We start from the raw sequence: 12,461 nt of genomic DNA, 5'->3' as shown, positions 1-12,461 counted from the left end.
TTTACCTTCAGCTATTTACTTTCTGCACTTACTTCAGCTACTGTTCTTGCCGAGTCAAGGGACCTGGTCCATTGACGTATAGTGGATGCTGACTACTGCATGTGCTTACATTCTGTTCTTACTGTGTCAAGGGACCTAGTCCATTGACTCTTAGTGGACGCCTATATTATATCAGTTGTCAATGGAGTATTATACGCTGCCAGCATCCTTTCTTTTCTTGATTCCATTCTTCTTCCTCATCATTAAACAACTCATACAAAAATCTCAAAACCTTCCACCAGGTCCTCGACCATGGCTTGTGTTAGGAAATATTCTCCAAATAGGGAAAACCCCTCATATTTCCCTGGCACAATTTGCCAAAATGTATGGCCCATTGATTTCTATCAAGTTGGGAACTCAACTGGTTGTGGTAGCTTCATCTCCTGCTTCTGCAACTGAAATCCTCAAGACACAAGATCGTCTGTTATCGGTCCGATCTGTGCCCAAAGTTGCTACATATGTGCTCTCTGTTATTGATCAACACTCAATTGTCTTTTCCAGTGACTTGAGCAATCACTGGAAGTTCTTGCGGGAATTTTGTCGAACACATTTGTTCTCACCCAAAGCTGTCGAGTCACAGACTGCTCTGAGGGAGAAAAAAGTGTCGAAAATGATACATTTTCTTAGGTCTAGGAATGGGGAAACTGTGAAGATTTCTGAAATTCTGTTTGGTACCATTTTAAACACGTTAGGGAACCTTTTTCTTTTCAAAAGATTTATGTGATTTGAATTATGAAACGAACACTAGTGGGATCAAACATGTTTTTAGAAAATTTATTGAATTGGGAGCTATGCCGAATATATCAGAATTATATCCTTTATTTGAGGCTCTAGATTTGCAGGGATTGAGAAAGCAGATTCAAGTATATCAGAATCAATTGATCAACATCTGGAGTGAAATTGTAAAGGAAAAAAGGCAGGCAATTAGTCATGGTAGCTCAGACATTTTCGATGCCATGATTGATAGTGGATTTTTGGATTTACAGATCAATATCTTATTGACAGTAATTTCTTCATCACCTTTGAATCAATTTCTTAAAACTAATAGACAAATTTGATGAAATAGGTGTGAGTTTTCTTTTTAAAAGATGATTGAGACGGACATGACACAATCTTGTTCTTCAATTTCAGGAATTAATAGGCGTGGGTTATGACACCACTACCGCAACAACTGAATGGGCAATGACAAAATTGCTAAGGAACAAGGGCACTATGCACAAACTTCAGGCCGAGCTTACAAGTAAATTTGGGGAAAATGATATTATCACAGAATCAAACATCAGCGAACTTCCATATTTGGTTGTTTGTGTCAAGGAGACATTGAGATTCCATTCGCCTACTCCCTTCTTGATTCCTCGTCGTGCACCTTAGACGTGTAAGATTATGGATTACACCATTCCAAAGAACTCAAAATTGTTTGTGAACACTTGGGCAATAGGGCGTAACTCAAACAGTTTGGGAAGATGCATTATCTTTAAAGCCCGAGCAATTTCTAGACTCTAATGAGGACTTCAGGGGTCAAGATTTTGGGATCATACCATTTGGTGCAGGGAGGACAATATGCCCTGGCTTAGGTTTTGCTAGACAAGAAATTCACTTGATTTTAACTAGCTTGATCCATTACTTTGAGTGGTCAGTTCCTAATGGTAAGGATCCAATGCAGTTAGATATGGAAGACAAGTTTGGTGTTACTCTACATAAAGAAAAGCCTCTACTCATTGTTCCTATGTAATACAGTTAGTTATAGAAGACAAGTTTGGTGTTACTCTACATAAAGAAAAGCCTCTACTCATTGTTCCTATGTAATATGAGTATTTTTTTTTTAGTCTATATCCAAGATATAATGTCACTGGGAGTACAAAATAAATGATTTATTGTGCGACAAGTAAAATCAGAAAAATATTAAGTATAACTTGTGTCTTTAGGGTATAAAGATTTTTCGCAAAAGTCGTGACAGTATTGTTTGGAGATGTGTTCTCCTATGGTGGATGCAATGAAATTTCTTTTAGTTTGATAATATATGAAAACCTTGAATAAGATAATAAATGATTATTATGTGTAGCTAGACAGTACATATTATATGAAAATCCTTGAATGATTTAAAATGTTATAAAGTTATTCCATTAAATTGTACCCCTATGATTGTGAGATCGTTTTATATAAAGAAAGATTAGTTTCAGTCACGTTAGAATGAAACAAAAATATCATTTTAGTGCAATTGGTGCACTTATGTATCATGAAAATATTAGAGTGAAACAAATATTGATACAAATTATTTGTTAATATTTGTTTTGATCAATCATGTCAAGGTTTATTGATTATGAAATAGTAGGTGATTCAAATGAAATTTGATCTCAAGAAAGTTGTATGTCTTTATGTGGAAATATTGTCATGTCAAATCATTCCACAAGACAATCAATTTTATATATCGAAATAGTTCATCTTCCTCACTGAACTTTTTTTTATTTTATATAAATATCGAAATTGCATAAATAGTTATGTTATATATACATTCATATATATTGTTTATATAATATTTATATATCGAAATAGTTTATCTTCCTCAACAAACTAATTTTTTTTATTTAGATCCCTGACTATTCAAATTTCTTTTAAACTGTTACAAATTTTAGAGATGAGCTCCTATTAATATTTTGAATTTTTTGATATAATATTCACTCAAAATAATTCACATTTACGACTTGTCTGAGTTTTAAAATTTGTGTTAAGCGCTGAATATACAAAGAATTGTTTGCTTGACTATTATTAATACAATAAAACAAAATAGCAGTAGTGTAAATGTTGTTAATGAGCTTATAAAGAGATTTTTCGCTTATAACCACTCAAAAATAACTTAATTATGTTTCATAGCTATAGTTTGCTAATTACGATTCGTAGCTACATGTTAGAGGGAGGAGATATGCGAGCGAGATTGGAAGAGGGAGGAGAGAGGCGAATTGTATATGTATATATGTTGAACTATATATGTATACATGTCAAATAATTGTATATATGTAACTGATATACATATATATTTGTATATTTGGCAAGTAGGATTGGGAGAGGGAAGAGAGAGGCGAGCGAGATTGGGAGAGAGAGGAGTGACGCGAGCAAGAGGGCAGAGAGAGCCTAATTGTATTTGTATATCTGTCATATAATTATATATATATATATAATTTGAACTTGTATATGTATAAAAGAGGAGAGAGGCGAGAGAGACGAGAGAGATAACATAATTATAGCTAAAATTAAGCTATGAGCCGTAATTAATTCAACCATTGCTATATTAGTTAATTAACTAATATATGTTTGCTTATCCGTGTAATTTTCCCAAAAATAATACTATAAGAGAAGTTGACTGTTTTTTTCTAAAAAAGGTAGGTGAAATCCTATATGGCGGCTAGTGAGTACGACAACTTGGAATATCTTGGTGTTATATATGTCTATTGACCAATTATGAAATATCTTCTCATTATACTTGTGTTGATTTAATGGAGTATTATATGCTGCCAGCATCCTTTCTTATCTTCATTCCATTATTGTTTCTCATAGTTAAACAACTCATACCAAAATCTGGAAATCTTCCACCAGGTCCTCGACCATGGCCTGTGTTAGGAAATATTCTCCAAATGGGGAAAAACCCTCATATTTCACTGGCAAAATTTGCCCAAATTCATGGGCAATTGATTTCTGTCAAGCTGGGAACTCAACTGGTTGTGGTAGCTTCATCCCCTCATTCTGCAGCTGAAATCCTTAAGACTCAAGATCGTCTTCTCTCAGCCCGGTTTCCACCCAGTGTTGCTCCATATGAACTCTCTGTTATTGATCAACACTCAATTGTCTTTTCAAGTGATTTGAGCAATCACTGGAAGTTCTTGCGGGCATTTTGTCGAACACATTTGTTCTCACCCAAAGCGGTAGAGTCACAGGCTGCTCTGAGGGAGAAAAAAGTATCGGAAATGATACATTTTCTTACGTCTAGGAAAGGGGAAACTGTGAAGATTTCTGAAATTCTGTTTGGTACCATTTTAAACACGTTAGGGAACCTTTTCTTTTCAAAAGATTTATGTCATTTGGATTATGAAAGAAACACCAGTGAGATCAAACGTGTTTTTAGAAAAATTTTATAGAATTGGGAGCTATGCCAAATATATCAGATTTCTATCCTCTATTTGAGGCTCTGGATCTGCAGGGATTGAGAAAGCAGACAGAAATATATCAGAGTCAATTGATCAACATCTGGAGTGAAATTGTCAAGGAAAAAAGGCAGGCAATTAGCCGTCATAGCTCGGATTTTTTGGATGTCATGATTGATAGTGGATTCTCAGATTTACAGATCAATATCTTAGTGACAGTAATTTCTCAATTTTTTTAGAACCAATATACTCTGGTTTCAAATAGGAGAGTTCGAGAGTTGATTTCTCAGACGGTCACTCAATTAATAGTTATTGTGTCAAAATGTCAAGAGGAAAGATAACTATTAGTTGAGTGACAATCTGAGACATCAACCCGACAAAATTTGATGAAGTGAATGTGAAATTTTTAGTCAAAATTAATTGTGGCTGACATGACACAATCTTGTTCTTCAATTTCAGGAATTAATTTCTGCGGGTTCTGACACCACAACCTCAACAATTGAATGGGCAATGGCAGAGTTGCTAAGGAACAAGGGTGCTATGCACAAACTTCAGGCTGAGCTTACAAGTAAATTCAGGGAAAATGATATAATCACAGAATCAAACATCAGTGAACTTCCATATTTGGCTGCTTGTGTCAAGGAGACATTGAGACTCCATTCGCCTACTCCCTTCTTGATTCCTCGTCGTGCTCCTGAGACGTGTAAGATTATGAATTATACCATCCAAAGAACTCGAAGTTGTTTGTGAATGCTTACGCAATAGGGCGTGACTCCAACACATGGGAAGATGCATTATCTTTCAGGCCAGAGCGATTTCTTGACTCCAAGGTGGACTTCAGGGGTCAAGATTTTGAGTTCATACCATTTGGCGCAGGGAGGAGAATATGCCCTGGCTTAGGTTTTGCTAGACAAGAAATTCACTTGATTTTAGCTAGTTTGATCCATTACTTTGAGTGGTCACTTCCTAATGGTGAGGATCCAATGCAGTTAGATATGGAAGAAAAGTTTGGTGTTACTCTACAGAAAGAAAAGCCTCTACTCATTGTCCCTATGTAATGTGTATATCTTTTTTGTTCTCCATATGCAACATGTACCTTCACTTGCAAATAAAAACTATACTATTATGTTCCAAAGCTATCTTATTTTTTAGAATGGAATTAGTTTTTGCATTGTTATGATAGAATGGTTGGTGATTGTTGGTGATCAATATGGTGATGATTCGGTCGTGAAATAATTGTTTCGGGTGTATGTTATTCCTATGTCAGGTGTGGATGTTACTAATTATGAAATGAGTGTATTTCTGGTATATTTGGAATGTATATATGGTGTATTTTATTTGATTGTATGCCGTATGAATTACTGGACTTGCGTGTCGGTTTGATAGAATGTTTAAGAATACTATTTAATAGCGTGTATTAGTTATCCGAATTTGGTGGACTATATACGATTTGATAGGCTCGATCTGAAAGTATTATGCTAGAGTTTGTGGGAAGAAAGAAGAAAGAAAGTATCTCCAAAATCTCTTAAAATTTGATTTCTAGTTTTTGAAAATTATAGGCTGCCAATCGTTATAATTGCCTATTAACTGAGTTTGGAGAAACACTAATCACTTTCTGGGCTAGTAATATTGGGCCTCATAACTAAACTAAGCAATTCCATTAGTGTAGTTTTTCTTTGTTTTTGGGGAACTTTCACAAATTTGTCACTATAATAAATTTAATTATGCTTCATAGCTATAGTTTGCATATTTACGGGTTGTAGCTACAATTTAAGCTGTCTCGTTTGTATAATTTGCAAATTTGTATAATTCGCAGGTACATTTGTATAATTTAGTTATTTTTGTATAAACTTGAAATAATGAATTTATACAATTACAAAAATCATAAGTGTAAACAGTTATACAAATTATATTATACAAATTCTGAATTATACAAAAGTTATACAAATTATATTATGCAAATTCCAAATAATACAAACGTGCGAATTATACAAAACTAAAAAGCTGAGCCGCGTAATTATAGCTAAAAGCAGGTCGCGAATTGTAATTAAGGCAAACTATAGCTATGTTATCTAATTAACTAGTATATATTTGTTTATACACGTAATTTTCCCTTTCTTGTTTTTTACCAAGTAAAAATTTGACACATATATATCACTTGATGACTCAATTATGATCAAATTGACTCCATATTCATCTTAGCCTATTTTGTAGGAAAAATTAAAAATTGATGAACATTTTGTCAACTGCCACTAGAGATGTTCCGTTTGGCCTCAAGAATACTTGGAAAAAATTTGGGGAAAAAATTAAAAAGTGGTGTTTAATTTGGTCATATAACTTAGCAAATATATTTGTCAAGTATTTCAAGTTTCCAAATACTAGAAAAAACTAGTATTTGGGCCAACTTCTAATATTTGGGAATTTTAAAAAATTAAAAAAATTACCCCAAATTTCTATATTTTATTAAAAAATACCCGTCATTTATTAAGTCCAACTAATATTTGTTACTACCTCCTCCGAAAAAGTTTGAGTTCTAATTTAAGTGATAAAATTGAGAAAAAAGAACAATTTGTTTTGATGGGTTATAATTATAACCGAATCAATAACAAGTTTGAATATGTGATTAATGTATTGCTCTTGCATATATTGTTATTTTGTTGTTGTTGATTGTTATCAATTATGTTATAAGGTTATTTTTTAACTGAACATATTCAGTTATTCACTATGAATAGATAATACAAATTTATGGGTATCTTTAATAGTTTTAGAATTTATGTGTATAAATCATATTTTTTAAAATAGTAAAATATTCTTGAAAAAACTTGGAGCCAAATACATGTTGTAATTTAACCAAAAACTAGGATGAAATATTATTTGGAAACTTGGAGCCGAACGCTAGCGTAATCGAGTTCGCTTACCTCACTAATGAGCTTTGGCGATATAAAGCTTTAATATATTATTGCATATAATTTTCTTGAGTCGACGATTAATGTATATCCTTTTTTATATAAGAACAAAAAATGCTGGAGAAAATATTTGTATTTTATATCAATTGTATTCAATTAAATATAAGTGAGAGATTTGTGTTTTATATCAATTGCATTCGAAAACTGTATTTGTATTTTTGTATCAATTGTACGTGTATTCATACGAATACAATATGCATTCATCTTCTTAGTCAAATATATTCAATATCAATTGTATTCAATCAAAGAGCGGATGAATACAATTGTATTCGTTGTATTTCAAATACAATTGACACAAAATACAAAATAGTTGTGCACTAAATAAATTCAAAATATAATGCAAAATACAATTCTCTCACCTCTCTCTGTCGATCTCGCTCGTCTCTCCTCCTAATATGTACTCATTTTGATACATATCAATTTGTATTTATATTTTTTTCCTCCAAAATCTGCAAAATATAAAAATACAAATGTATAGCAAAATCAAACTATTGTTGCGAGTTCTAATTAGTGAAACTGTAGCTATGGATTCCTATTTAAGGGATAATGTTTGTTGTTTTTGAAAGTTTTCAATTTATTATTTTTGAGTTATGAACAAGAGCTTGAAGAAAAATAATTTATTTATAATATCATAAATCTCTGAATAATTTCAATAACTCTCCACTACAAGAAACTAGATAGAAAGTGAAAAACCTATTCCTATATAAATTTGACGAGAAAATGGTCAAATGACCCCCTAATCTATATGCAGATTTTCAACTACACACTTCAATTTTATAGGGGTCCTATTACCCCATTAAACTGTTTAAAATTGAAATTATTACACTCTTAAAATACCACAACCATATCTATGTTGACGGGTGAAACTCACGCATTTGACACGTGGAATATTATAAAAAACTTTTTTTATAAAAAAATTAATCTTTCTCCTTTTTGATTTATTGTTTTAAATTACAGTTAAAGGTCATAACATGAAAGTTTATGGATGTATTTTGATCTTCAAATTTGAAACTAGTTGATGATGACATTGTTGGTTGCTAATTTTTCAAGCTAAAAACACTAAGTTTGAGTTTTTGACTAAGTTTATTGCTGCAATTTTTAGATTTGAAGAACATTGAAACTCCATGAATACCGACGAGCTTTTATATGAAATTTTTAGATCTATTTTCTGGATTGGGAACAACATTAGCTGGTGTTTTGAAGAGTTTCATATGGCAAAAAACGGAAGCTCATGGTTTAAAATGTGAACAACCAACTTAAAACCTCCATTAAAGTTGGTTCAAAAGGCCTGGGTTCAAATTCGACTTGTCACAAACAAGTATCGTTTAGAATGGGTAATATATAAAAAAAAATCAAAATGTCGAAAAAAGCTTATATCTAAAATTTTGCTTGATTTAAAGAAGTTTTAAGGCGATTTTGCATCAATTATTCAGAGCAACGGGATGAAGAAGATGAAGAATGGCGCTGCATTTTCAGATTTGCAGGAATTTGTCTAGTTGTTAAAATCAGTTGAATTTTTTTTTCCATAGATCTGTTGGATATTGAATATAGGATTAGAAATTTCCTTAGTATTACAATTTCTTAAAGAAAATTAGTTGAGTGTCACTATATTAAGCGTATTCAAGCTTGAATTTTGCTTTGATTTGGAAGATTTTTGGTGCATAGTTCTTGATTGTGGAGAGTGATGGATGAAATTGCTATATACGATTTGTGGTGCATCGATTGACATAGTGAAGAGGGAAGACGATTGTTTCAAGATGGTGAGGGGTGATGAAATTCAATGGCGGCCAGTTGCTGGGAGGAAGAAAACAAATTAAAAATGAGATAAGAATAATTAAGAAAAAAGAGGAAAAAATTAAAAAATATGAAAAGAAACATTAAAATAAAAATCTAATTTTTTTTTTTGCTTTGCCAGATAAGCATCTAGGGAGGTAATAATTTTAATTGTAAACAGTTCAAGTGGGTAATAGGACTCCCATGAACTTAAAGTGTGTAGTTGGAAATTCGAATATAGATTAGGGAGATTTTTGACCATTTTCTCTAAATTTGACTATAAGTTCTATTTAAACATGAATTAGATAAACTAAAACAAGTATCAAATCCTATACAAAATTATATATATTCCCTAGTACAACTATATGAATTAGTCTTTCAACAAATTAAAATTCTTAATTCCTAGTACATCTTTGAATAAGAGCTTCATTACTCATACTAAAATCTTAATCAATAATACATATAGTATAATAGGAGGGACATTTTAGGCTGGCTGCCAATTGCAATGGAACTAGCTAGTTCAAAATAGATGCAGCTAGAAAACAATAGGAGTAGTCATCATCATCAATTAAAGCCTCCCCCAATAGTTTTCTCCATTCTCTAGCAATCTATTTTAGTTTCTCCCCCATTTTGTTTGATTCCTTGACAATGACTGACATTTTATGTGGAAGCCAAGAGGCAAACTAATGTTTAGGAAATGCATGTATATATGTCCATAGAGCTTGAAGCCTACCCTAACAAAAACAAACGATTTAGCAGCAATAATATAATTGTCGCTATATTATATTTAGTGGCAATAATTAATATGAGTATTTATAACCAACACACTCTATATAAATGTCGCTAAAGACTTTGAAAAGACTCTGAATGTAGTGACATCAACTCAATTGTCAAAATTTATTACCGCTAAATGTTTCGTGGTTATAGTGCTATTCAAGTACAAACACGTTTTCTTTCATTAGCTACATATATTTTCTTGAATTTATTGTATCCGGAGAATTTTTTTTGAGTATACAAGATCGATCAGAATTAATAATCTTAAGACAATTGGTAGGTTAGTTCAAATAATGTTAAATAAAATTCATTGGATATATTCCCTAGGTGTACCTCCCACGAGATATTATGCTTCAATCTATTATTAGATCATGTGCAAACGTCTCACAATGGGAAGTTGATAAGAAAGATTTTTTTTTTACATACTATCAGATATAGCGATATATTAATCGTTTGAAATTATTTTTGGAGAGAACTATAATGGCTATGCCTAAATCATAGCTAAAACTTATAGCAATCTAGGTTGAGAATTTTTTCTTATATATGATTCAATAAAGTTAAAAATTTAAGACAGATATATTATTACATGATATTCCTATTTCTATTTTAGGATTAGTTCAATGTTCTCATTTAATAATTTCCACTCATATTCAAAAGAAAAAAATAATAATTAACAACTGGCACTAGCACACAGCTGCATGAATATAACTATGCACATGCACTAACATATAGCTATTCTATAAAAAGTTAACTCAAGACTAAATGCGAGGTGAATTTGTTAATTTCAGTAACTCTCAACAAGCTAAAATGAAGAATTGAACAATTCTGATTAACGGAGAAGAAAGAGATTCTGCATTGATAAAAAATGTGAATATACAAGTCTAACTGAAAAGATGCTTTACAATGCTTTATATTGAAGCAGCTAGCTATCTAGCTATCTAGCTATCTAACTGAATAACAAAACTCTAACTAACTTTCTACTGTTAATTAAAAACTAATCGTCAGCTCACTAACACTAATCAATAGTTGTACACTTAACCAGCTGCTCAACATCCTCCCTCAAGCTAGGTGTATGAAAAACATTCTTCATTCCTAGCTTGGTAAGTAGATAGTTATGCTGCAAACAGGTGAGTCCTTTGGTAAGTATATCTGCTGGTTGCTCTGTTGTATTGAAGTACACTGGTTGAACTATTCCCATTTGAACTTTCTCCCTGATGAAATGACAATCAATATCTATATGTTTAGTTCGTTCATGAAACACTGGATTGGCAGCTATCTATATAGCTGATTTGCCGTCACTGTGTATGTGTATTGGCAACCTCACTTGAACCCCTAGTTCTTTAAAGAGACCAACCAACCACACAACCTCTGCAACTGTAGAAGCCAAGCTCCTATACTCAGCTTCAACTTAGCTCCTTGAAATAGTGTCCTATTTCTTGGCCTTCCATGAAATCAGTGAGTTCCCATATGTAACCATGTATCCTGTTATGGACTTCCTATTGTTTGGGCATGATGCCCAATCTGCATCACAATATGCAGTAAGGTGATTGTCAGCAGTAGATGCCAGCAGCTTCAACAGATGCTTGAGATATTACAGGGATGCAGCCCTCAAAGCAGTGTCAACATGTCAGGTAATTCCAACTCTCATTTGAAGTGGATCATAGATACAGGGGCCTCAGATCACATGATAAATAATCATCATTATTTGATTAATGAGAACATAGTAAATAGTAGAGGGAAGGTGCAGCTACCTACAGGAGAATCTGCCATAGTTTCACATATTGGAAGTATACAGCTAAATGAATGTGACATGATTAGCGAAGTCCTGTGCATACCAACATTCAAGTTTAACATGTTGTCTGTACACAAACTGAAAAAGAGTTAAACTGCTATGTTTCCTTTTTCCCTACTCACTGTGTTTTTCAGGATCTCTTGTCTGGGAAGGTCAAGGGGATTGGTAGAGTAGAAGATGGATTGTATGTGATGCACTTGTCACGCCCCGAGCCTACACCTTGTCGTGATATAGGAAGCTAACTTTATTAAGTGGATCCACTAGCTTAACTTTACGGGTTCATCTAAAAAGTATGACCCGTTAACTCCCATGTTGGCTACATGGTTCTTATGGAGAGTTGAGTTTAATATGAACTCGCGTCCCCAAATCGGTGCTCGATACTACTCCCAAAATACTTTAGCTCATAAGTGTTTTAAAGACATCTTTCTTTAATTGAGATAATTACTCAAAATCTAGCCCAAAGGCTCTTTTGGAATCATAGTTCCTTTTTCTTGAAAACTCTTTCTAAAAGACATCTCAAAATCATATTTTAATATGATCATTGATGACTCGGGATATTCATACTGCTTAAACATTGATGGTATATCTAGAGACCATACTGTTTAAACATTGATGACATACTCGATTTGCCATACTAATCATGTTTTAGAAACTCTTTTGCAAAACTCATCTTTGCTCAAAAGAGATAGTACTCAAACTTCTCAAAACTTTTTTGGAAATCTCAGTTTCCTCTCATCTTAAATGTGAAAACATTTATAAACTTCTTTGGGAATACTTAGTTCCCTAATAGCTTTTGAGAAATGAACTCAACTCTTGACTCTTGACTCTTGACTTAACTCGAAACTCTTGACTTAACTTGAAACTCTATATTTAACTTGAAACTTGAGCCTTAAGACAAAGCTAAAACATTCAATAACGACTCTTGAAAAGCTTTAACGACATCGCCTTGACTTGCTTAACTTCTAAGCTTAACTCTTAACT

At 32.7% G+C, this 12,461-nt stretch overlaps 3 protein-coding genes across 3 annotated transcripts in view; all 3 read left to right on the top strand.

Annotated features, from left to right (window-relative positions):
- The first annotated feature begins 361 nt into the window (after positions 1–361).
- Positions 362–1,771, top strand: LOC102599616 (probable (S)-N-methylcoclaurine 3'-hydroxylase isozyme 2). Its single transcript, XM_015311271.1, has 4 exons — positions 362–710; positions 874–1,043; positions 1,171–1,338; positions 1,478–1,771. The coding sequence occupies exons 1-4, from the start codon at positions 362–364 to the stop codon at positions 1,769–1,771; spliced, it is 981 nt and encodes a 326-aa protein (XP_015166757.1).
- A 1,721-nt stretch (positions 1,772–3,492) lies between these two features.
- LOC107061655 (probable (S)-N-methylcoclaurine 3'-hydroxylase isozyme 2) overlaps positions 3,493–12,461 on the top strand; it is a 20,423-nt gene continuing 11,454 nt past the window's right edge. Inside the window, exon 1 of the mRNA XM_015311306.1 lies at positions 3,493–3,998. Coding sequence (XP_015166792.1) covers positions 3,531–3,998 — 468 coding nt within the window. The 5' untranslated portion in view covers positions 3,493–3,530. The remainder of the gene's footprint in view (positions 3,999–12,461) is intronic.
- Positions 4,166–5,384, top strand: LOC102582415 ((S)-N-methylcoclaurine 3'-hydroxylase-like protein). The gene is made up of 2 exons (XM_006353288.2): positions 4,166–4,393; positions 4,635–5,384. The coding sequence occupies exons 1-2, from the start codon at positions 4,181–4,183 to the stop codon at positions 4,923–4,925; spliced, it is 504 nt and encodes a 167-aa protein (XP_006353350.1). The 5' UTR covers positions 4,166–4,180; the 3' UTR covers positions 4,926–5,384.

The sequence above is a fragment of the Solanum tuberosum genome, unplaced genomic scaffold (genome assembly GCF_000226075.1).
Source record: "Solanum tuberosum cultivar DM 1-3 516 R44 unplaced genomic scaffold, SolTub_3.0 scf00154, whole genome shotgun sequence".
Lineage (NCBI taxonomy): Eukaryota > Viridiplantae > Streptophyta > Magnoliopsida > Solanales > Solanaceae > Solanum > Solanum tuberosum.
This window is presented reverse-complemented; position numbering and strand designations above follow the sequence as displayed.

Bases quoted from the DNA above. Each gene is read 5' to 3' on its own strand.
- LOC102599616 (XM_015311271.1), top strand. From the start codon at position 362: ATGTATGGCCCATTGATTTCTATCAAGTTGGGAACTCAACTGGTTGTG. The intron at 711-873 runs GTACCATTTTAA...TTGAGGCTCTAG, and splicing joins GATTTCTGAAATTCTGTTTG to ATTTGCAGGGATTGAGAAAG. The intron at 1,339-1,477 runs GTTGTTTGTGTC...CTTGGGCAATAG, and splicing joins TCAGCGAACTTCCATATTTG to GGCGTAACTCAAACAGTTTG.
- LOC102582415 (XM_006353288.2), top strand. From the start codon at position 4,181: ATGCCAAATATATCAGATTTCTATCCTCTATTTGAGGCTCTGGATCTG. The intron at 4,394-4,634 runs GTAATTTCTCAA...CTTCAATTTCAG, and splicing joins AGATCAATATCTTAGTGACA to GAATTAATTTCTGCGGGTTC.